This window comes from Electrona antarctica, assembly GCF_951216825.1.
Source record: "Electrona antarctica genome assembly, chromosome: 8".
Taxonomy (NCBI): domain Eukaryota; kingdom Metazoa; phylum Chordata; class Actinopteri; order Myctophiformes; family Myctophidae; genus Electrona; species Electrona antarctica.
Window position 1 is genome coordinate 26744986 of NC_136789.1, and position 25327 is coordinate 26770312.

Consider the following 25327-nt stretch of genomic DNA (forward strand, 5'->3'; position numbering starts at 1 on the left):
CCCCGCTTTGCGGCGAGATCAAAGCGTGTCGACACTCTCTTACTACATTACTCTGGTGCTCAGTACTGTATATAGCAGATCTACAAGCTCACCACATGTCACATTTGTAGATCCATTTACTGCATGCAACACCAGCATGCAACCAAGTATAAATGACACTTCAGACACTTTACTACAGTGCAGTGCAGAGTCCTTGCAGGTGCTAATGAGAGATACCCGGGTATTATGAGTCAAATGCCTGATTCATGTAGTTACGCACCTGAAATAGCAGTTCTACAAGCTCATATCACATCACTGCACAATGTATTATGAGCTTGTAGATCTGTTATTTATTTCTGGTGCATGACACCCACACACAACTTGGAAGTATAAAATTAAAGCTTGTTGCTTTGGATGTTACTGATGGGGGATGTGTCGGCAATATTTAGTTAACAAAGTGCAAGTTGAACTAATGACATCTAACTGGCTGACAAATAGTACCTCTTTTCCCTTTTTTTGGAGAACCCCATACAAGATAAAAATGTAATATAAGCCAGTGCTCTTGTGGTGGGTTTTCCCCTTTTCATTGGGCCCACCCTTGTAGTCACTGCCAGCTGTACCGATTATGCTTAAGTTTTGCTTAGTTATACTCTTGTATCACTGTCGCACGCCAAAAATAGCCGACCTACAAGCTTGATGTGCGGGACTGCGGGTACATTGGCTATTTTTGCCACACAATACTATTGTATGACGTCAGTAGCCTGGCTAATAAGCCAGACTCAAATCACACTGTCGTGTGGTATTTGAGTCTGGAGATTCTGTGTATGGATCTTGTTTCCTGGGGGGGCGGGTTCAAACATTTTCTCTTTGACGCAATTGGTCAGAGCTACTGTCAGTCAAAGGTCTCAAGCATTGAACGTCACTGTACCAAAGCCCGCCCATATTGCATACCGTGTCCCGATTGGCCACACCAGTTCTCTGGTGTAGGAAATGGGCGTACAATTGAGCCTCTCCAGACCGTAATCCGCCGGCAGGCGACTTTTTTTTTTGGCCAACGGCTTGTTCGGTCTGGCTTATTAGCCAGGCTATGACGTCGGACCTTATTCTGCTGCGGGTCAAACTCCTGAAGCCATCGATTGTGCTGCTGATAAAGCTTTATTGTTTCCAACTCTCAAACTAGAGGCCGTGGATGGCGTGTGTGTGTGAATGAATGTATGTTTTATGTTTCAAGAGGTTTCTGGCAACAAGTGGCATTTACTGTATTTATGCACCTCTGTTGGAGCAGCTGTAGAAATTCTATTGTATTTGGGCACGTTTTAAATGGTACAAATGACGTGGTTTTGTCAACTGTAGCTGTTGCTGTTGTGCACATAAATCAGTCGTGTGGGGGTAGTGACACCATGTGTTTCCAACCCTTGTGTGTGTGTGGACTTTTCCTGCATACAATGTGATGTGCATCTGTGTAAACTCATACCTAATTTTTTTTTATCACATATATTATGTACAGTACAAGGTTTCAGTCTGTATATGTTGCATACAGTGTGAATACTGTGTGCAAACAATGTGTCCCAAAAGTGTGTGTGTGTGTGTGTGTGTGTGTGTGTGTGTGTGTGTGTGTGTGTGTGTGTGTGTGTGTGTGTGTGTGTGTGTGTGTGTGTGTGTGTGTGTGTGTGTGTGTGTGTGTGTGTGTGTGTTGCATGTCTCATGAAACTTGTCAGTTCCAGATCTTAAGGAAGCTATCCCATGAAACTTGTCAGTTCCAGATCTTAAGGAAGCTATCCCAGGACCCAGTGGATACCGCCATGCCGTCGTCTGTCACACCTAGACAGCTCACACGATTGTCGTGGCCAGCCAAGACTCCTGTCGAAAAAGGACAAGACATTTAGCACATTGAGAGCCCACGCAAAACTGCCCAAAAATCACTTTCACCTAGAAAATCCATTCACATTTTTTATAATTCAGCTGACTGTGGAGACACATGCTGGAACTTTTTACTTTGAAATGTTTTATAGTTTCTGAGTTATTTAATTTAAACGCCAAATGCATTCTCAATGGCGAAAACACAAACTTTGGCACCACGTATTAAAAAAAATGATTTTTTTGAATAAAAAAAAAATAAAAAACAAAATATATATATATATATATATTTTTTTTTTCAAAGACGTCCACAGACGTCTTGGGCTATGCACGTGCGGTAATACCCAAGATACGTCTTGGGCACAAAATGTGTTAGTAACCTACATATACAGTATAGATCGCCACATTTTATAGACAGCATACTTAACACAACATCATGTTATATATTCTATATAGAGCGTCGCAGTCCCGCCCCTTACCATGGACCAGGAAATGATTCTCCGTTCATTTTCCTCATAGACATTTCAGAAAGTATTTATTTAAAGACGTTTAACGCCGCGGACAAAGCCAGCTCGAGTCGTGACAAATCATGACAACAAACACAATTTTTGGGGCCGAAAAGATAATTAGAAAGAAGAAAAAAACGGCAGGTTACAACACTTTTTTTGTTGTTTTTCTTCTTTGTAATTATTTGTTTGGTCCAAAATATTGTTTGTGTTGTCACGACTCGAGTTGGCTTTGTCCGTGGCGTAACCGTCTTTAAATAGATACTTTCTTAAATGTCTATGGGAAAAATGCATTGGGATTCATTTCCTGGTCCATGGTAGGGGGAGGGACTGCGACGCTCTATAGTGCTAAAATATTGCCATATGTTGCAGCCTGATGAATTTGCTTTGGAAATACTGTAACTAAACACGTTGCTTTAATGAAATCTGTGAGAGACAAAGAAGGGACTCCTGCACATCCAAAAAGACCCGTGGGAGGTGCAAGTCTAGTTAGCAGGCATAGACTTCAAAAAAGGGAAAAAACCTTCCAAGGAAGGGACTGCACACTCCAGGGAACAGAGACGGACAACACAACTTACAGCGTCAACGTATTTATTAGCACGACGCATATACGATTTTGTTTGTGTTGATTCATTGATAAAAGACAAAACTAAAATGAGCCTACGGTTATCGGTTACGATATATTTTATATTAATTGCCAAGCCCCTAGTTCCACTGTACCTGCTCGATCTCCCTTCATGGCATCCCAGATGTTGCAGTTAAAGTCATCGTAGCCGGCTAACAGCAGACGTCCGGAGCGTGAGAAAGCCACAGAGGTGATGCCACAGATGATGTTGTCGTGGGAGTACAGGCTGAGCTCCTGGTCTGCACGCAGGTCAAACAGCCTGCAGGTGGCGTCGTCGGAGCCCGTGGCGAATGCGCTGCCGTTTGGAAAGAACTAGAGAGGAGGGAGGAGCAGACGGAAAGCTCAGAACCAGTGTTGTTTTTGGCAGCAAATTTTGATTTTAGTTTTCTTGAATAGTTTAAATTTAGTTTTACATTTTAGTCACCTGGAATGTTTTAGTGTTAGTCTAGTTTTAGTCGACTAAATATCATAAGATTTTAGTAGACTAAATCTACAGTTGATTTAGTTTGATGCAGTTTTTTTCACTTGTGAAAAGCCGATCTAAAAGCTCACAACGCGTCGCAGCGCAATGCAACCAAGTGTAAAATGACTTATACTGGATCTCCTGTCCACTAGTCCCTTCCTAACATTTTAGTCTAGTTTTTATTTGTTGACAAAATTGTCATTATATTTAGTCTTAGTTTTAGTCATCATAGCTTAGTTTACATTTAGTTTTTATTCAGTTTGTCAGTGGAAAAATGTATAGTCGACGAACATTTTTCGTCATAGTTTTAGTCGACGAAAACAACACTGCTCAGAACATGATCTTTCCGCACAGATCCACACTTCTCAGGTCTGTCTTCAGACCTGCCTGAGAAGTGTGGATTTATTTTAAATAAACTGATCCAGGAAGAGGAATCAAGGCCACTGAGGACATGATTTAATGTCGAACGAGTCTGAACGGATTGAACTATATTCTAGACCACTGTGATCAGAAAGGGGTCACTTTACATTTTCTGTCAAATCAATCAACAGAGCTAAGATATCTTATTTTTTTCCTTTAATTTTTATCCCACGATTATTGCAACCCATTTCTTTCACCCAGTGTCAATTATCTAATGTAATCCTGGGCGCTGCACTTCCTCTGCCAACCTGGGGGGGGGGGGGGGGGGCAGCGGACTGACCTCATGCCTCTGTCTATGCATGAGGAGTCCAAGCTGCTTCTTTTCACCTGACAGGACGTAGCACATGGCAGGAACACATTATTCCGACCAGTTCCTTTGCCCTCCATCAGGCGCCCCGGCTGGCCAGGGGGAGGTAGTTTAGAGACCAGGATTACTGCATGTTTTTTGTGAGGGTACCTACCCTAGGGGACACGGGGAGAACATGTAAACTCCACACAGAAAGGCCCTTAGAGCTAGGATATCCTGATGTCATAGATGTTCTATTGACAGTGGCTGGCTGTTATACAGTTAATAACCCATTTTGGTTATTAACCCATTTAGCGCGCCACCGAGTGGCGCGCTACGAGCTTGTAGGTCTGCTATTTTTGAAAAATCGAAGAACGACTGACATAGAAACATAGCTTTTTCAGAAAACTGTCAGGATGTAGAAGACATTTTTAGAATCTGATCTCAGGTCAAAATGGGTTAACACCATACTGTACAGGTTGGCTGTGGTACAGTTGGAGGCCATCGATATTGTCCTTTTCTTTTTGCTGAGGTTTGCGTGATCTGCGCAAAAGGACAGTTAACCCATTTTGGGCGGGAACTAATAATTTAGCTATTGAAAAATAGCAGATCTACAAGCTCATAGCGCGCCACCGAGTGGCGCGCTACGAGCTTGTAGGTCTGCTATTTTTGAAAAATCGTGAAAATATTTATTTCAGAAAACTGGAGGATTTAGAAGGATTTTTTAAAGTTTTGAGGTCAGGCCTAAATGGGTCAAATGATAAGGGACAATATCGGCGGCACCCAACTGTAGGTATATCTCTCTATAAATGCACATAATGTGTGTGTGTGTGTGTCAGTCTGCCCGTCGTTTAACCTGAGCACAGACCGACCGACTTCCAACTTGGTGTGTGTATCTGATCACGAAAATCTGCTTGTACGAGCTGTTGGGAAAACAAAATGCCCTCGGCAGGTTGCGTCTGGCACTCCTCTCAGGTCTGAATTATATTTTGCTCACCCCAGAGTTGTGGGTAACCAATCAGAGCCCACTATTCAAAGTGAGACTTTTTTGCTGTGACATAACCCATAGACGTAGACGCCCTTTCCGGCTCTGGAGCGGCTCAAGGGAGGGCAAAACTTTCCTGAGATTCCTTGCGAAGCACCGCGGACGCATGAGCGTGCATCACAGAGCGCATGTTCGGGTCTGATAAGTCCCGGAAAAGATGCGCTGTGATTGGCCAGTAATCACTTGAGTGGCAGCGTGACGTAACGTGCCTTCCACCCTTCCGGCGTACTTCCTCCCCAGTGTAAATTAACACACATCGCTCCAACGAACTGCAGCTATTCTTTTTTAAATATCTATGACATAACAACCGCCCATTGGAAATAAATCTTCAATGCCGAAGTTCCAGGCTAATATCAGTGCTATTAGTCTTGCCATGCCAGGCTAATATCAAACTGGGGATCCTTGAAATAGGCCTATCTCACAGCCCGTTTTTCACGCCCACTTCCGGTAAATAGTGGTGACTTTAACATGAGCATTTACACGTTTTTTTCTCTGGAGAATCTAAGTACATTTTCTAATGTAAAAATGTGACAGACCAATATTATTATGAAGCAAACAATATGGTAAATCAGCTCGAACAGATAGAACAAACCTTACCTTGAGAAAACAAAAGTTGTAGACTTCTTAAATTACCCCTGTTAACATGTAGCGTCTATGGAGTGACGTCACGCTATCACCACTAACCCCGAAAGGGGGCGTATTAAGGGGGGCGGGGAAATTCTGTGAGATAGGCTTATTGAAAAGCTTGAGAACCAGTGAACTAGGTCATTAATGACGTCGACACAACTCACACAGACGGCGTTGATGTCCGACTCGTGGCCCGTGAAGGTCTGCCGGCACATGCTGTCCCTAATGTCCCACAGCTTGATGGAGGCATCGCAGGCTCCCGACACAAAGGTGCGGAGGTCGGGGGACAGGGACAGACTCATGACATCACCACTGTGGCCTGAAAACACTGTGGTTTGTTGACTCGTCTCGATGTCCCACAGTGCACTGGGGTAAAGAGCAGCAAGTTAGAGTCCGATCCCTATGCAGTAAGATCCTCACTGTTCATTTAACTCTGAGTGAGTATAGATGTAACCAAATGGACCATCACCCCTTTTTGTTAAGGTTTGTTTATTTCATACTTATTTCATACACAACTGAAATATGTGAACATTTACAGTATCTATGAAAAAATAATACAATAAAAGCACAATCTGCACACAAATCTACAAATGAATTGGCCTAAAACAATAATGGGTAACTTCAAGAAGTAAATTCTAGACTTGTAAGGAATGGGACGATGGGTGATTTTTCAGGACATTTCGTCATTTTGTCTGACTGACGGGTCCAATTATTTACATTTGTACACTCAAGGGTTTAAATGAACACATGATGTTACTGTCTATTGGTTTAAATAGTGATATGTGCAGTTACTTGTAAAGCGTGTGTTTGATCTTCATTTCAATAGGGCTACTCACCATGTGGTGTCCCCCGAACTTGTGATTATTTGATTGTCATCAACGAAACGGCAACAAGACAGGTAACCTAGGAGGACATCAGAAACATCACTCGTTTCTAGCATTGAAATAGAGCTACGTATCACAGATGCAAAGCCGTCTTTCACATCAACGTTAAAAACAGGGGGGGCTTGCGATCGGCCTTCTGTTTCCCCACTCTCTACCCATTCAGTTACCTGGGGGGCCTTCTGTTTCCCCACTCTCTACCCATTCAGTTACCTGGGGGGCCTTCTGTTTCCCCACTCTCTACCCATTCAGTTACCTGGGGGGGCCTTCTGTTTCCCCACTCTCTGCCCATTCAGTTACCTGGGGGGGCCTTCTGTTTCCCCACTCTCTACCCATTCAGTTACCTGGGGGGGCCTTCTGTTTCCCCACTCTCTACCCATTCAGTTACCTGGGGGGCCTTCTGTTTCCCCACTCTCTACCCATTCAGTTACCTGGGGGGGCCTTCCGTTTCCCCACTCTCTACCCATTCAGTTACCTGGGGGGGCCTTCCGTTTCCCCACTCCCTACCCATTCAGTTACCTGGGGGGCCTTCTGTTTCCCCACTCTCTACCCATTCAGTTACCTGGGGGGGCCTTCTGTTTCCCCACTCTCTACCCATTCAGTTACCTGGGGGGGCCTTCCGTTTCCCCACTCTACCCATTCAGTTACCTGGGGGGCCTTCCGTTTCCCCACTCTACCCATTCAGTTACCTGGGGGGCCTTCTGTTTCCCCACTCTCTACCCATTCAGTTACCTGGGGGGGCCTTCTGTTTCCCCACTCTCTACCCATTCAGTTACCTGGGGGGCCTTCTGTTTCCCCACTCTCTACCCATTCAGTTACCTGGGGGGCCTTCCGTTTCCCCACTCTCTACCCATTCAGTTACCTGGGGGGCCTTCCGTTTCCCCACTCTACCCATTCAGTTACCTGGGGGGGCCTTCTGTTTCCCCACTCTCTACCCATTCAGTTACCTGGGGGGCCTTCCGTTTCCCCACTCTCTACCCATTCAGTTACCTGGATCGGCCTTCTGTTTCCCCACTCTCTACCCATTCAGTTACCTGGGGGGGCCTTCTGTTTCCCCACTCTCTACCCATTCAGTTACCTGGGGGGCCTTCTGTTTCCCCACTCTCTACCCATTCAGTTACCTGGGGGGCCTTCTGTTTCCCCACTCTCTACCCATTCAGTTACCTGGGGGGCCTTCTGTTTCCCCACTCTCTACCCATTCAGTTACCTGGGGGGGCCTTCTGTTTCCCCACTCTCTACCCATTCAGTTACCTGGGGGGCCTTCTGTTTCCCCACTCTCTACCCATTCAGTTACCTGGGGGGCCTTCTGTTTCCCCACTCTCTACCCATTCAGTTACCTGGGGGGGCCTTCTGTTTCCCCACTCTCTACCCATTCAGTTACCTGGGGGGGCCTTCTGTTTCCCCACTCTCTGCCCATTCAGTTACCTGGGGGGCCTTCCGTTTCCCCACTCTCTACCCATTCAGTTACCTGGGGGGGCCTTCTGTTTCCCCACTCTCTACCCATTCAGTTACGGCTGCCCCAGTGCCCCATAGTCCTAGAGCAGTGGTTCTAAAAGTAGGGTCCAGGGGTCCTTGAGGGAGCTCCAGGGGGTCCCCAGCTAAATGATAGTTTGGAACCAAATGGACCCTTTATGGGTCTGTAACTCTGAGAGTGTTGGGGTCCATTTGGTTCCATTTGTACACTCTCAGAGTTAAATTAACATTGATTGTACAATATAAATTGGGGTCTCAGAGATAGAAATGCCATTAACCCATTTTGAGCGGGAACCCCTTTTGGTGTTTTACACATTATGTTGTAATCTAGCTATTGAAAAATAGCAGATCTACAAGCTCATAGCGCGCCACCGAGTGGCGCGCTATGAACTTGTAGATCTGCTATTTTTGAAAAATCGTTAAAATGTGCCTCAAATCTTTCAGAAAATTGTCATGATTTAGAAAACTTTTTTATTTTTATTTCGACGTCAGGCCTGAATGGGTTAAATGGAGGTCTGACGAAAAAAAGTCCAAATGTCATTCTGACCCCTCCACGAAAAGGCCTCGTTGTCCTGAACCCTAAGGCCTCGTTGTCCTGAACCCTAAGGCCTCGTTGTCCTGAACCCTAAGGCCTCGTTGTCCTGAACCCTAAGGCCTCGTTGTCCTGAACCCTAAGGCCTCGTTGTCCTGAACCCTAAGGCCTCGTTGTCCTGAACCCTAAGGCCTCGTTGTCCTGAACCCTAAGGCCTCGTTGTCCTGAACCCTAAGGCCTCGTTGTCCTGAACCCTAAGGCCTCGTTGTCCTGAACCCTAAGGCCTCGTTGTCCTGAACCCTAAGGCCTCGTTGTCCTGAACCCTAAGGCCTCGTTGTCCTGAACCCTAAGGCCTCGTTGTCCTGAACCCTAAGGCCTCGTTGTCCTGAACCCTTATCTATCATTTATACATTATGGATAGTGTGGACTTAAACAGTTTTTCGTCTGCTGCATTCAAATATGCATGTCAAACTACTGGGGGTCCTTGAAATTAAAACGGGTTGAGAATCTTCTCTTCCCCTGGCATATCTCTTCAAATGGGGGTCCGCGGGCTAATCAGTGTCAATTTGGGGGTCCTTGACATGAAAAGGTTTGGGAATCCCCTGTCCTAGAGAAGGTCGTGTTTCAGTGTAACATAACGTAACATAACCAGAATCACCACCACCTAAATAGAACCTGGGCAGTGTAGGAGTTGTTTCCAGTGCATGTATGAGTATGAGATGGTCATGTGCAACCCAGATTCGGCACAAACAAGGGACTAAATTATTTTCTCTCCTATGCCACCAAAATGTGGAATGCCCTACCGACAGTCATTAAGACATGCGGATCCCTTGACTCCTTCAAAACCGCTCTCAAAGGACACCTACGGTCGGCTGCAATTCGAAACTGGGCCCCGTAAAACCTGAATCCCCCCCCAACCCTTTTTCCTCTCACTGGATACGTTTAGTTTTTTTCCCCTTTTTACCTCCTCTATGATGATTTCCTGTTTTTGTCTATATATAGTATATTTGTACGTCTCTAATTGTTATGATGAATTGAATATGGTCGGCCCTATTGTAAACAAGTGTAATACTGTATGGTGTCGTCCACAGTTAACAGTTTTGTATTGAGTTGTGCTTGAAATGTACTGTAATTCTCCAATCTGTTAATACATTCATCAATCAATCAATCAGTCGACAGTGCAGCTTTACCTGTGTGTCCAGGTAGTTCCCGGCTGACCCTGACGTTGCCCTCGCGGGTCTTCAAGCAGTAAATGGAGCAGATGTTGTCCAGACCTCCACAGGCCACATAGTTCCCAGAGGGAGCGTATGCACACGTCATTACCCAAGAGGAGCGCAGGGGAATGGCATGCATCTACGAGATAAGATATACACCAGTGTCAGGCAGGGGAGATATATTTCCCTGGCTCTAAAGAGAAATGGTTATTCTTATGGTTAAAGGTTTGTAGAGCCAGGATTACAATTAAGAAACATTTTCAAGGTTTTTTAAGTGTGCCTTGATCCAGAAGAGGTTGAGAACCCACGGCATTGGACGATGTTACTTTGACTTTACCTTGTTAGTGGTGTAGCTGTCCCAGATGATTAGCTTTCCATCTTGAGAGGCACTGACCAGGAGTCTGTGGAGACAGATGCTTCAAACATTTTATACTATTCCAGTACAGATATTATAACCATGTGCATCAACACTAGATATACGCTATACTAGATACTATCGATTATTTAGAACTTAATTTAAACACACCTCATGTTCTCAATAGTAACTTGTCTACAAGGCAAAATGGTCAAAAATTAAGAAAATTGTGAAAACTGATTATTCGTGTGTGCACTGTTGGAGTTTGATAGTAAATACTGAATAACCAAAGGAATCTCAAATGCATATTGTATTTTGCAGTGTTCCAAGAAGGCTCTCTCCCATCCTGTGGGGGAGATGTATTTTCAGCTTCACCCAGCTGATGCTACGACGTCGGGTCATGAGGCGCGCTCAGGGGGGAGCAGACAGTTAGGGGTAAGCGTCTTGCTCAGCGACACTTTGACAGACATTAGACATGGGCGGGGACCGCTTCTCTACCAACTCAGATACAGCTGCCTGCCGCAGTGTGTATGCTAGCACAGCAGATCCCTTGGCAAGTGTGTTTTTTCTTTTCGCTGTTCTAGATACACTGCTTCCCAAACACTTTTTGATGGGTCGTGAATAAATATCCCTTCATTTTTTGTATCCTACATTTTATTTGTATTTAAGTAAAAAACAAAACATCTTCAAACAAACTCAGTGATTTTTCTAAATCTAAGAAATGTAATTAATAAGAAAACAAATGTTTAAGAAGTAGGAAAATAGCCGATCTACAAGCTCGCAAGGCCGCGTTTCAAAGCTGGTAAGAGGAGGGCCTAATTAACCATATGAACCCCTATTCTGAGCGTTCAGGGTTGTCTTTGTTGTTACATTGTGTACAGTTACATAAAAGTAAAAATAGTTTTAGATAGCAGATAGCTTCTTCATAATAGGCAAACATTTAGCAAAATCACACCCATGTGAAATAAGTGGTGCAACTCCGTGTGAGGGTCCCCGGACGCTCCAGACCCAGGGTGCCGGCCCGGTTCTGGCGAGCCGCCCCGCGTCCGGAACGGTCGAGAAATGACAGTTACCATGTGGGGGTCCCTGGGGGGTCCCCGGAACATCCCGACCCCCAGGAACGTGCCCGGGGGGGGGGCATCCCTGTTCCGGCGACATAATTAATTCAAATGATCATAGTATAAGATCAGGCTGGCACAGCTGTGGCAGAGGTGACACCTTTCAGAGATGGGAAGTAACAAAGTACAAGTACTGTACATAGTAGCCTATAGGCCTCACTCAGACCTTTAAAACATTGATGCATGCTTGTTGTATGAATGTTGTGAGTGTCATGGCCGCCCCAATGCTTTTCCAATGGAAGTCACATGGTTTGTAGTCCACATTTTGGACTACAAGCTGTTGTATGGCTTTCGGCTGTGTTTCGACTGCGCCCCTCCCCCTCATACAACACAAATGTTGTGTCAAACCATGTGACTCCCATTGGAAATGCATTGGGGCAAGCTGTGTCACACCCTTTGTATACAACAAGCATACAGCAATCTGTTGCGACAGTATGAGTGAGGCCATAGGATTCAGCTGGCACGAAGTACAAGTACTTCTTTACTGTACTTAAGTACTTTTTACTTTTACTCGTTACATTTTAAACAGAAATATCTGTACTTTCTACCTCTTACATATACCAAATCAGGCTTGCCGGCTCGTTACTTTAGTTTAATCGATTGACAAGGAGATTACTGCGTTCTTCTGTCTTGGATGCATATCAATGGTGATGGTCCGTTGAGTCCTCCTGCTAAGCAGCCTAGTTACTACTGTAGGTGTTCTGTCTGAAGCAGTCTAAAGAGCTGGAGAACACTCAGAACAGTGGCTGATGGATTCATGAGAAATTTAATTACAGAGGTGATGTTTGCCAGGTAAAATCCATAATTGTGACAACACTAAAGTTTGCTGATTATGCAAGCAAGTAGAATAACATTTGATATGCAGTTGTATATTCTGGGTTAATAAATAGGTCTAGAGGTTATTTCAATCTGTGATCGGCTCGCTTGCGTGCACGCGCGTGCGCGCGACATAGCCCCACTAGTTAGCCACAGCACATCCCTGATTAAATATATCGTGTCAGTACGAACTAAAATACGCCACAGACACTTTAAAATGAGAGGGTGATTCGATACACAAGCAAGATATTGAGTGAAGCTGCCAGGTTGTCATGGATGCCTCAGCAGAACACACTGCAAGCAACACCAGTGGCGTGCACAGACATTTAGAGGGGCAGGTGCTCAAGTTAAAAAAGGGCACCTTGTGCAGCGCGTGGAACCGGCCGGTTGCCTTCCATTTTGGGCGGGAACCCCTTTTGGTGTTAGCATTATGTTATGCTTTAGCTATTGAAAAATAGCAGATCTACAAGCTCATAGCGCGCCACCGAGTGACGCGCTACGAGCTTGTAGGTCTGCTATTTAAAAAAAAATTAATTTAATTTTTTTTCAAAAGGGCACATTGCCAAAAGGGCAGGGGGTGCTCTAGCACCCCCTAGTGTCTATCTGTGCACGCCACTGAGCAACACATCGCATACATATACAGGTGAAAGAAACACAAGATAGATAAATCATAAATGTATGTTAAACGTTACCACTCGATGGAGGAGACATCTCCAAAAATGCTTTTAATATCAACTTTCTCAATAAGCACCCAGCACACAGTCACAGACGGTGCTAACGCAGACGCCCACCAACACAGTATAATCTGTGATACCCATTGATTTGATTTGATTTACTGCCTCAACAGATCAGACGAGCCATGTTATGAAGGATTAGTCTGAACTCTGAATTGGTCAAGTAGTGGAAGTAGCCTGCACAGAATGCTCAAATTGTAACTTAGCTAATAAATCTATTTGTGTAACATGGCTCCATGCCATTGTGTGTGGAATAAATGTTTACACACTATTCTGATTAAAAACTCTGTTCCACCTGTAGCCAATGAAAGTATAATGTGAGTGGCATTTCTGCATCTTTTAAATTGAATAGCCTTCAAATTATCTGAGGTGAGGTTACAGTTAGCTTTGCACAGAAACATCTGGTAAAAATACTTTTTACTTCAACTCCCAAATGTACTTTTCTTAGCCTGTACTTTTCTACTTTTACTCAAGTAATTGTACTTCAACTAGAATACAGTACAGAATGAGTACTTTTCCCATCTCTGACCGTTTTTAAGGCGGAAAACCATGGCCTGTCTTGTTACAATGTAATGTCAGGTATTAAGTTAAGGTAGTAAGTTGCTCATATTTATTTGATACTGAACTGACTTCCTTTCCTGAAAGCAAAACATATACTTAGTTTAGACTAGTCATTGGTTAGACATGGGTTAAGGTTAGGTTTAGGTGTGCTGCCCCGTGGGAGGTTAGGTTTAGGGTGAGGGTTTGAGATAGGTTGTAGTTGTAGGACTAATGACTGGTCTAACCAATGACTAGTCTAAACCAAAAACTGTCTAAACTAAGTACTGCACCCGAACTATACTGTATGAAAAACACAACCTGAATGACAGTTGTGTTTTTCATACAGTATAGTTCATAACAGTATAGTTACAAATATTACTTTATCCATTTAGCCCCAGCTAGCATAACCTGTGATTGGACTAGAGAATGAATGCATTAACCAATTGAAGCCCAGCTGTTCTGGGGGGAACATTCACCAGAAATGGCCAATCATTTAACTACCAAATGTAGATTAGACTACAGGGTTTGTTTTGAGGCGTGACAGAGATGACATTTTCTTCTATCTCTACCTGGAGTTAAAGAAGGGAGATGTGATGATAGGTTGCATGCTAAAAATCATAAATAGGTGCCCTTGCTGAGTACTCATTTCTCATCATCAACACATCTTAGTTATTCGTGATTTAAAACAATAAAACATTTGTAGCTTTGGTACACAGGTATAAGTCAACAGTGGCGAAGCCCTCGCCTTGAGCCACCCATGCATTCGTAGACCTTATTCATTCTGTGAGGGAAATTCTGTTTCAGCTTCAAACCAGCTGATGGCTGCTCAGATGGTCATGATGAGCGCTCTGCCCACTAAGCTACAGCCACCTCCAAAGTGCACCCACATATATCTTACTACTAGTACTCAACCCACCTTGAGTCGGTGCCCCAGTGCATGGCATAGATCTTAGCAAGGTGACCGCGAAGAGTGCGCCTTGTCCGCATCTGAATCCTCCCTACAGGATCCAGACCCGCAGTTATCTGTAAATCAAACAGAGACACGTTTATCAAAACATTGCATTTGTTCCGCAGTTACTTACAAGCTCACAATGCGTCGCAAGAGTAGTGCCCAGTCCCCCCCAAAGCTTCGCAAGAGTAGTGCCCAGTCCCAGTCCCCCCCAAAGCTTCGCAAGAGTAGTGCCCAGTCCCCCCCAAAGCTTCGCAAGAGTAGTGCCCAGTCCCAGTCCCCCCCAAAGCTTCGCAAGAGTAGTGCCCAGTCCCCCCCAAAGCTTCGCAAGAGTAGTGCTCAGTCCCCCCCAAAGCTTCGCAAGAGTAGTGCTCAGTCCCCCCCAAAGCTTCGCAAGAGTAGTGCCCAGTCCCCCCCACAGCTTTGCAAGAGTAGTGCTCAGTCCCCCCCAAAGCTTCGCAAGAGTAGTGCTCAGTCCCCCCCAAAGCTTCGCAAGAGTAGTGCTCAGTCCCCCCCAAAGAGTAGTGCCCAGTCCCCCCCCCCCCCCCCCCCAAAGCTTCGCAAGAGTAGTGCCCAGTCTCCCCGCAAAGCGTCGCAAGAGTAGGTTAGCTCAACCGTCTGGGCACCTAGGCTGCTAATTTTAAAATATATCTTAAAGAGTGTGCCCACTCTTCCCAAAGACTGTTCTGGGAAATAAAATGCTGCCCAGATTTCTCTAGTACCCACTCCCTGTAGTGTATCATGGTAAACAAATCCTTACTTATTCCAAAAATGTCCCCCACTTATTCATGCATGAGCGTTATTAGTTATCTATATGTATCAATAGTAATGCATTAATGACGGTTACTGAACGTAATTATGAAGTAATGATACTAATGCATTCAAATCAAACCACACAAGGCACCCAGGTATTGGGATATTGACACTGACCTGTGTCAACGTTGAATCTCCGCAGGCTTTCCTGGCATCCTAACAAACATGGAATCATTGCATTAATTAAAAGAAAATATCTCATCTCATCTCTTTTTTTCTCTCTCTCTTGCAACATTGGTTCCAAAGATGATGAGAATATGACATGAGATCCTCTCGACAAATAGGCTTACATTAAAAAAAAACGTTCGCTCTGAAAGAATATATATTCAAAGATTTGAGCCACATTCTCACGATCTTTAAAAAGTAGCAGACCTACAAGTTCATAGCGCGGCACTCGGTGCCGCGCTATGAGCTTGTAGATCTGCTATTTTTCAACAGCTAAAGCATAACATAATAAAATGGGTTTGGACTTGTTTGGACTTGTTTTATAACCCCGAGGACCTTGGGATACATCACTGAGGATACGTCCCAGGTGCATCCATGCAATGTTTTTTAGTTCTTAGTAGTTCTATTTATAGGGACTCAGAACAACAGACTATGTGACAACCGGGAATAGTCTGGTGACCATGACCACCCGAGAGATGGTTGGCATGTAGACGGCCCCTCGGGTAAGCAGGGTGGGTTAGCGCCCCAGCCTGTGTCCGCCGTGAGGATGAAGCCCAAAAACCCCGCGTGAGGCCTTTAGGAGGGCCATTCAAGCCGCAAGTGAAGCCTGCGGCACCACCGTTTCCCTGCCGGTGGAGCCTGCAGAATACACCACTACCGAATGAAGTGTCTGGTGCTGGGAATCTGGTGCAACGCACAGGTCCTGGAGCTGGTGAGAGCAGGAGTGGAGTGGACCTGGTGAGGAGTAGGAGGTGCCCGGCCAGATGGCTCGCCTGGTACCGGATGGCCCGCCCAGTACCGGCAGAGTAGTTCTGGAGCAGCGGATTGTGTGTCCCTGGTTTTTCCCTAATGGGACTGATCGAGGGTAGATACTGGGACGTAAGTCGGGACTTGATCACCCCGGCTGGGTCGCCTGAGTGAGGGGTATGATGTTGTGAGACCCGAAATCCCGAGGACCTTGGGATACATCACTGAGGATATGTCCCAGGTGCATCCATGTGATGTTTTTTAGTTCTATAATGGCTGAAATACATGAGCTGAAAATGACCCCTCATATTATTTGCAGGGTCACACAAAAATGTGCCATTACAGCATTATACAGCTGTGGTACGTACACACAGCATGCACAAATACGCTACAGTAGCAGTATCTTTTCATGAGTTACCCTTAAGTTGAACATGTACTTGAGTCATTTTGTAAACAAATTAACTTTAGTTCATGCCGAGTTCACACTGCAAGATTTTAGCTCTGCTTATCCAATCACCTTTTTTTTCACCAACAAAGCCTCAGATCAAACTAATCAATGTAATCAAGATTGGACGCAAATCAGGGTTAGCTGATGCTATAATGTTATAATATAATTTACATTAATACAGTTATAACAATGGTTGGAATCTGTATAGTAATGACCAGTATGCCATCTAACAGATGGATGCAGAGATGGAATTAGAATAGAAACAGTCAGAAGGGAAATTGTATACCACGGTTGCTCAAGTAAAATAATCATAAAAAAACAGACGACTTTGAAAGTTGTGCAGTGTGTAGACTGAGGACATTACCCTGGCAAGTAGGGCCGATTAGGCCTATTTTCTTAGCTATTATTCGATTAATCAAGTATGCGTGTTATTTTTAGTATTATTTAAATATCATGGAATCGACACAAAAACTATATATATAGATTGTTCATACAATGGTGTCACACAAATAGCAGAACTCTGTATGTTGTAGATCTGCTACTTTACTTTTACAGTTTTTTCACCCAGTGTCAATTGTCTAATGTAATCCTGGGCACTATACTCCCTCTGTCAACCTGGGGAGAGCAACGGACTTACTGTCCAAGCTGCTTCTTTTCACCTGACAGGGGGGAGTTTCCCCGGTTGCGCGTGGAAAGAAAACACTATTCCAACCGGTTCCTTGCAAACTCCACACAGAAAGTCCCTTTTGCCAACCCCAACTAGGGTATGGGCACTGGTGATACGGAGGAGAGAACACACCCACACGCATACTTTAGCCATTTCTGATTTTCTTTCTTCAATTATCAGTAGTTTTTATTGCTCCCCACAATTTTTATAACAAATTGATTACTTTGATTAACTGTTGCACGCCTAATGACAAGCACATGTTAACTATGGTTGAGCAGAGTCCTTCAGAGCTCTGTATAGTGTTTTTTCTGTTTTCTGTTATATTGTGGGGATCGGCTGAAAATAGCCGATCGTCAAGCTCACAACGCAACGGCGCGCGTTTGTGAGCATGTCGATCTGCTATCTGGAAACCTTGTATTGTGGGGAAAGGGGATACGGCGTTTTAAGTGGTTAAATTAGCTAAACATAATATTGTTTGGTAGAAAAAGGCCAGCTCAGACTTACTCGTATCTGGTTCCGAAGTTGCTCGGCCTCCTGGCGTAGCTGCTCCAACTCACTCATGATGGATTTCTCCTGGGCCGTCGACCGCTGCGCAGGGTGTTGTAGGGCTGTCACGATTACACATTTAAGTTGACCATTAATTAATTTGTCACACAATTAATTGCGATTAACGCAATTATCGAACATCGGGATATGTGAATTCAAATTGAATTCCTGTTTGGTTTTTAGGCTTCATAATCACAAATGGCACAGGGCAGAAAATGCATTGAAGTATGATTTTTTTTTTTCCAATAAGGAAACACCCTTTGTCAAGTCCCGCCCCTGGTTGTGCCCCTCTTCGCACCCATTGGATGGTTCTGTACACAGTGGGGACCTCATGTTTTTGTTTTTGTATCGTCTTGGTGTTATGTGCTCTGTGTTGTTTTTGATGTGGGTGTTGAACAGATTGTGAAGACAAATATCCTTCGGGACAATAAAGATTATTATTATTATTGGTTGCCGTTTCGTGGTTGGACAAAAATCCTTTCTCTCCATCCACTACCATTGAAATAAGATGTTTTTTCAGTTGCTTCGTATTGATATTCGGTGCCTTACATTTTGGTGTCAGTAAAAAAGGAACATCACAGGTGCAGCATGGTGACCTGGCATATCATGTTTGTTTTTATTCTTTTTCCAAAAATGATGTTTTAGCAAATTCAACATAAACAAGGGCAGAACATGGCAGCAAGAGCCTGCTGGTTAGTCAGTTGGGGACCAATCAGAAGGCTGACAAATGGTGAATTATCAGAATTATGACAATTAATAATTGTGATAGGCCTAGGAGTGTGTTAAGAGATTTATATCGGTGGTTCTCAACCTTTTCTGGATCAGGGCCCACTTGAACATCTCAAAAGTGTTCGTGGCCCCCAACTAAGGGCAGCGGTCAGATGGGTGGGGCCCCCACCTAAGGGCAGCGGTCAGATGGGTGGGGCCCCCACCTAAGGGCAGCGGTCAGATGGGTGGGGCCCCCACCCAGCGGTCAGATGGGTGGGGCCCCCACCTAAGGGCAGCGGTCAGATGGGTGGGGCCCCCACCCACCCCCACCTAAGGGCAGCGGTCAGATGGGTGGGGCCCCCACCTAAGGGTAGCGGTCAGATGGGTGGGGCCCCCACCCAAGGGCAGCGGTCAGATGGGTGGGGCCCCCACCTAAGGGTAGCGGTCAGATGGGTGGGGCCCCCACCCAAGGGCAGCGGTCAGATGGGTGGGGCCCCCACCTAAGGGCAGCGGTCAGATGGGTGGGGCCCCCACCTAAGGGCAGCGGTCAGATGGGTGGGGCCCCCACCTAAGGGCAGCGGTCAGATGGGTGGGCCCCCCACCTAAGGGCAGCGGTCAGATGGGTGGGGCCCCCACCCAAGGGCAGCGGTCAGATGGGTGGGGCCCCCACCCAAGGGCAGCGGTCAGATGGGTGGGGCCCCCACCTAAGGGCAGCGGTCAGATGGGTGGGGCCCCCACCCAAGGGCAGCGGTCAGATGGGTGGGGCCCCCACCTAAGGGCAGTGGTCAGATGGGTGGGGCCCCCACCCAAGGGCAGCGGTCAGATGGGTGGGGCCCCCACCCAAGGGCAGCGGTCAGATGGGTGGGGCCCCCACCCACCCCCACCTAAGGGCAGCGGTCAGATGGGTGGGGCCCCCACCTAAGGGTAGCGGTCAGATGGGTGGGGCCCCCACCCAAGGGCAGCGGTCAGATGGGTGGGGCCCCCACCTAAGGGCAGCGGTCAGATGGGTGGGGCCCCCACCCAAGGGCAGCGGTCAGATAGGTGGGGCCCCCACCCAAGGGCAGCGGTCAGATGGGTGGGGCCCCCACCTAAGGGCAGCGGTCAGATGGGTGGGGCCCCCACCTAAGGGCACCGGTCAGATGGGTGGGGCCCCCACCTAAGGGCACCGGTCAGATGGGTGGGGCCCCCACCTAAGGGCAGCGGTCAGATGGGTGGGGCCCCCACCTAAGGGCAGCGGTCAGATGGGTGGGGCCCCCACCTAAGGGCAGCGGTCAGATGGGTGGGGCCCCCACCTAAGGGCAGCGGTCAGATGGGTGGGGCCCCCACCCAAGGGCAGCGGTCAGATGGGTGGGGCCCCCACCCAAGGGCAGCGGTCAGATGGGTGGGGCCCCCACCTAAGGGCAGCGGTCAGATGGGTGGGGCCCCCACCCAAGGGCAGCGGTCAGATGGGTGGGGCCCCCACCTAAGGGCAGCGGTCAGATGGGTGCATTTTCTGAGCTTGTTTAATTTTACTTTATCAATCAGGCTTGGATCAGTAGAACTAAAGTTCCTCTTTATCAGTAACGCAATGAAAATGAGATTTTAAAGAAAACATGCCATGACATTCTTTTTTTTTTGTTTTACATTTTTTACATCAATGTTATATTGTATTTAAATTAAACTAAGTGTCTTGCCAATTATTGAGGGGCCCACATGATGGGCCCACATGAGGGGAACCACTCATTCCATTTGGTGCAGCAGATCAGTGCATTTCTGCCCTTTCAGAATGATCACATTGGTTCCATTTCAAACAGAACAGAACGACATCCCATTCCATAATATAGCACTAAATTAAGCCAATTCTGTGACAGCTAATGCATTTTGACCCGGGCCTGGGAAAAATATTTTAATCTCTGGCTTTACTGAATTCATACAGTGAGAAAAGCCCTGTAATCTGTTTATGACAGTGCAGCCATATCTGGTTTAACTGAGGAACATAATCTGTAATGACTAAGCTTCTATGGAGTATCGCAGCCAGGCATCATCTGAATGAATAGGCCTACTCCCTTTAAAAATTAATCACCAGTGGTTCCCAAACAATAGGCCCAGAGTCAGTCGACCACAGACCCCTTTCTATGGGTTGTGAGTAAATATCCCCCCTTTTGAAGTGTTGTAAAGGACATGTTTCAAATAAATAACATATATTGAAAAAAATAATCCATGAATTAAAAGAAAAATGTGAAAATAGCATTGATGTAAATGGTTTTCAATGTAGTGGGTCCTGGGACCCAGGGGTGGTCTTTTAGATGGGTCCCAGGGACCTTTTATGAGTCCTACTTCAACGACGTTCGAGTACAGTATGCCCGAGTACAGTATTGCATCCCAGGACCCCCCCGGGGGGATGACACGATTCCGTCCTTTCTCAATTTAGTGAGTCTAATGGTGCAGATGAAATGATGCAAAGACACGATTTGGAGCAACTACATGCATCATTGGGTCTTTGCAACGTCACGTCGCTGGCTTCCATTGACAATGAACGGTAGACTGCATCTATTACATTTGCCTGTGTGAATGCACCATATGGATGCAGGATGCAGGCTATTTGCATCACTGAAATAGAGCTATTTTTTACTATTAAATAGGGCTTAAGTTATTCATTCATCATGTGTTTTTGTAAGTCTGGGTCCTCTGGAGACACTGGTGTCCATGTGCTGGGTGTATATGACGTACCATGGAGACGCTAGTGCCCATGTGCTGGGTGTATATGACGTACCATGGAGACACTGGTGTCCATGTGCTGGGTGTATATGACGTACCATGGAGACACTGGTGTCCATGTGCTGGGTGTATATGACGTACCATGGAGACACTAGTGCCCATGTGCTGGGTGTATATGACGTACCATGGAGACACTAGTGTCCATGTGCTGGGTGTATATGACGTACCATGGAGACACTAGTGTCCATGTGCTGGGTGTATATGACGTACCATGGAGACACTAGTGCCCATGTGCTGGGTGTATATGACGTACCATGGAGACACTAGTGCCCATGTGCTGGGTGTATATGACGTACCATGGAGACACTAGTGCCCATGTGCTGGGTGTATATGACGTACCATGGAGACACTAGTGCCCATGTGCTGGGTGTATATGACGTACCATGGAGACACTAGTGCCCATGTGCTGGGTGTATATGACGTACCATGGAGACACTAGTGCCCATGTGCTGGGTGTATATGACGTACCATTCTGCTAAAACTGGACACAATGTAAAGTGTTCTAGCATATATGTATAGTTTATATGTATAGTGTCATTATATAGATATGTTCTAGTTATAGTTTATATGTATAGTGTCATTATATAGATATGTTATAGTTACGTTCTTAGCTTACGCATGTTTCGCGATAAATGCATTTTACATAATATGTGATGTATTCCCATGCTTTTTGTTCTTGCTAAATGCCTAAATTGTAAATTGTTCTATGATGTGGCTCCTGCCTCCCTCCCCTCCCATACTATGATGGAGGCCACTGTGAAATCAAATAGTCACACTTTTAGGCTGATAAGTCTAAGTAACTAAACTGCGCCAAAGTTTTATCACCATGGCATGTTCCCAATAGGATGATCCGTGCTCGCCACAAAACGGTTGCCCATCCAAAACTGTATCCCTAAAGCCCTAAACACACCAAAGGGTCGAGAGACGGTTTTAGCGTTGTCCCAGCGGTGTGATGTGTCCTGTTGCACGTTGAACGCACGTCGTCCCACGTTGTCGCAAGTGATTCAACGCATGGAATTCAATGGCCCAAAGTAACCACACCAAAAGGGTCACCATGCAACTCCACGCAACCATTTGGACCCATGGCGACCCTTTGGTGTGGTTAGGGCTTAATGGGCACTTGCATTTGCATTTTGCGGGGCCATTCAAATTCACATGAAAACACACTGTGAACTGCAATGTGTAGATTTGCATGAACCGTCACTTTTATGCCACTCACTATGCAAACGTTGAGCGGGTAACATTCTAGAATAGTGGTTCCCAAACCTTTTAGCTGGAGACCCAAAAGAGAAATGTGATGTTTGAGTCCCCCCGGGACTAGTGAAATAGCAGATCTACTAGCTCACAATGTGTTGAATTTGTGACACGTTGTGAGCTTGTAGATCTATTTTCACTACCTTAATTGTTCTAATGTATGGAATTATTATATATGTATGAATTTCTGGAAAAAGAAAAAATATAGTTTTAATACCATTTGAAATGATAAGTCAGGGGGAAAAAAAGAAAAAAAAAGGGGGATATTATTTACTGGTGACCCATAATAACAAAATGGGTCCGTGACCAAAACGTGGGTCCTCCTGACCTATAATGTATAATAACCACTGTTCTAGAATCCAAATGGAATAAAACAGCACATTGCAAAGCTTCCCATGCTCTAAAAACCAAGAGTATGCACACAGTAGTAGCTATACACATGTACGAGGGAGAGCAATTAGCTAGGTCATTGTTCCCTGGGGGGGGGGGGGGGGGGGGGGGCTCTGACCAGATGGATCACACAGCACTAATGGAAGCCAGTGGGGGTACATCAGTGGGTCCCAGTCTCCTGGCACAGCTGTTCATTTTTTTTACCCAGGAAGAGCACAGAGAGGGGTGGTGCATCACAGATTAGAATTTGAGTGGGCTTGGCACACCACCATTGTCCAGCAGGATGATCAAACGAATAATCTTGTTGGGGGTGTGTGTGTGTGTGTGTGTGTGTGTGTGTGTGTGTGTGTGTGTGTGTGTGTGTGTGTGTGTGTGTGTGTGTGTGTGTGTGTGAAGGAGGGAGGGAGGTATAGGGAGATGGTGACATCTTTGACAGATAAGTCAGACCTATAGTTTATGTCACATCACATCAAGCCTGTTCAAATCCACCGAGATGTTTTGATTTGTACAATATTTCACATCTCCCAGCTAGACGTGCAGATCCCAATACTGTCAAAAAGCAAAGTGCCATAATGACAAAATACTTCATTATATTTGGCCGTGGACCCCCAAATATTGTGTGCCAGGGACCCTCACACAAGATGTTTTTGTGTTAATTGTTAAAATGTTTCTAAAGTAGGCTAAACGTTTCACGTTCTTTTTTCTCCAATATATTTGGAAAATAGCAAATCCACAAGCTCAGCAGCACACTTCACATCATGATGCTTGTATCTGCTATTATCCCACTAGATATAGGATTAAACTGGTTTAATAGAATCTTATGCTATATTAACTGGACCCCCAGGGACCCCTGGGGGTCCCCCCGACCCCCCCCCCCCCCCCCCACCCCTGGGGGTCCCCCCCCCGACCCCACTTCGTTTTAACTGGTTTTATTTATATTATTGGCCTTGGAAGTCATCATGTGCTGTAATGTAAGTGACAGTTAGTCCAAGAACATGCAAACTGACGGCACAGTCCCCACCCCTTGAATGTACAGCATTATGATAGGATAATATGTCCATGAGTTTACATATAGCATCCATGGCTTATAAGACTGAAAATGGCTATAAACGCATTGCCATAATATGCTGCATCTCATGTCAGAAGAGCAGACATATATTGCTTTTGCCGAGAACTATAGCTGGCTTTAATAATCCGTTATATCTGTTAAATGTATCTGTAAATTACAGCAGCACTAACTAAGCAAGCCCTACATAAGCACCAGTAAGGTTTACGGCGGTTCCTCCCATACAGTCTATAAATAATATCCGCAGTAAAAAGGAAAATAGATTGTATTGTTAAAACACATTCCACCGGGGTTTATACTGTACGCATAGTTCACTGAATTTGGACTTTGTTATGTCGTTTCGGTATCATCAAAAATGGCAAGACAGCCCTATTTAAGCTTCGTTATAATGTAGAGATCGCAGCAGCCATGGATGATGAAAGGCCTTGACCACATCTGTCTTAAAAATACGGATGTAAAATCTATGTGATCGAAATGATGATCCATGAATAAAGGCCCATCACTGGGTTGGCACACCATCCAGCCATCTTACACCCAATAGCTGGCTATTATAGCCTACAATATAGTCTCAGGATTTGATAATAGATGACTACCTGTTAATGCTCCCGATGATGTTGCAGCTTTTCTGGCGTGGAAACAATGTTTCACAATGTGTCCCTTTTTTCTTTCTTTTTTTTATTCACAATGAGGTTGCAGAGAAGATACTGTGCAAGTCCCACTTTGCTTCGTGTCACGATTCGGCTATTTCAAATCAAATGTACAGTGTTTCCAGAACGTTTAACAGGCCTATAGAGAATCCATATCTCCCGTTTTAATGGACCTCTTGAAAAGATGAAATCTGCTGTTGTGTTGCCGTTTCCTCTTCAGACTGCCTTGCCTTTTTACATCCGAGAACTTCGCAAAAACATACCCGTCTATGCGACATAAGCGCAACTATAAGCTCGTACTTCGTCCACAAATCGACGAATATCCATGAAATGCTGCGATGAATAAATACGATTCAATCGGTTTTTTTTTTTACTCAGATTGTCGTTTTCGTGACGTTGTCCTCGTTTCCTTCCTCTTACTTTGCGAGGCTATTCTCCTCCCTCTCCCCTCACTGACACTTCATGATGACTGTCGCCTCCTCGTCCAAATATGATCCACTGGATCAATTGCAATGCGTTGCGGCTTAATGCGACTTTATAACGCGGTCAAAATGCGACTTGGAGCAGGAAAACCCACCCACCGACAATCTACACGGATTTCGCAAAGAACATTGTCGTGAAACGAGCAGTCCAAATAGGTTAGATGTCCGTATAGCTCCTTGTGTAGTCTAGTCTATGCTGTGCTGTAGCCTGTGTAAA

General features: G+C 45.4%; 1 protein-coding gene across 1 annotated transcript; it reads right to left on the minus strand.

Annotated features, from left to right (window-relative positions):
* Positions 1 to 1586: 1586 nt before the first annotated feature.
* On the minus strand, positions 1587 to 25327 carry gnb2 (guanine nucleotide binding protein (G protein), beta polypeptide 2). The gene is made up of 10 exons (XM_079508407.1): positions 24575 to 25327; positions 17765 to 17868; positions 15351 to 15389; positions 14388 to 14494; positions 10246 to 10309; positions 9885 to 10047; positions 6645 to 6711; positions 5973 to 6174; positions 3063 to 3279; positions 1587 to 1839 (listed from the first exon to the last, which is right to left on the minus strand). The coding sequence occupies exons 2-10, from the start codon at positions 17819 to 17821 to the stop codon at positions 1733 to 1735; spliced, it is 1023 nt and encodes a 340-aa protein (XP_079364533.1). The 5' UTR covers positions 17822 to 17868; positions 24575 to 25327; the 3' UTR covers positions 1587 to 1732.

Excerpts from the sequence above, each read along its gene's own strand:
- gnb2 (XM_079508407.1), bottom strand. The coding sequence starts at position 17,821 with ATGAGTGAGTTGGAGCAGCTACGCCAGGAGGCCGAGCAACTTCGGAAC. Across the intron at positions 15,390-17,764 it reads AACTTCGGAACCAGATACGA|GATGCCAGGAAAGCCTGCGG; the intron begins GTAAGTCTGAGC and ends CATGTTTGTTAG. Across the intron at positions 10,048-10,245 it reads ACAGCTACACCACTAACAAG|ATGCATGCCATTCCCCTGCG; the intron begins GTAAAGTCAAAG and ends CTTATCTCGTAG.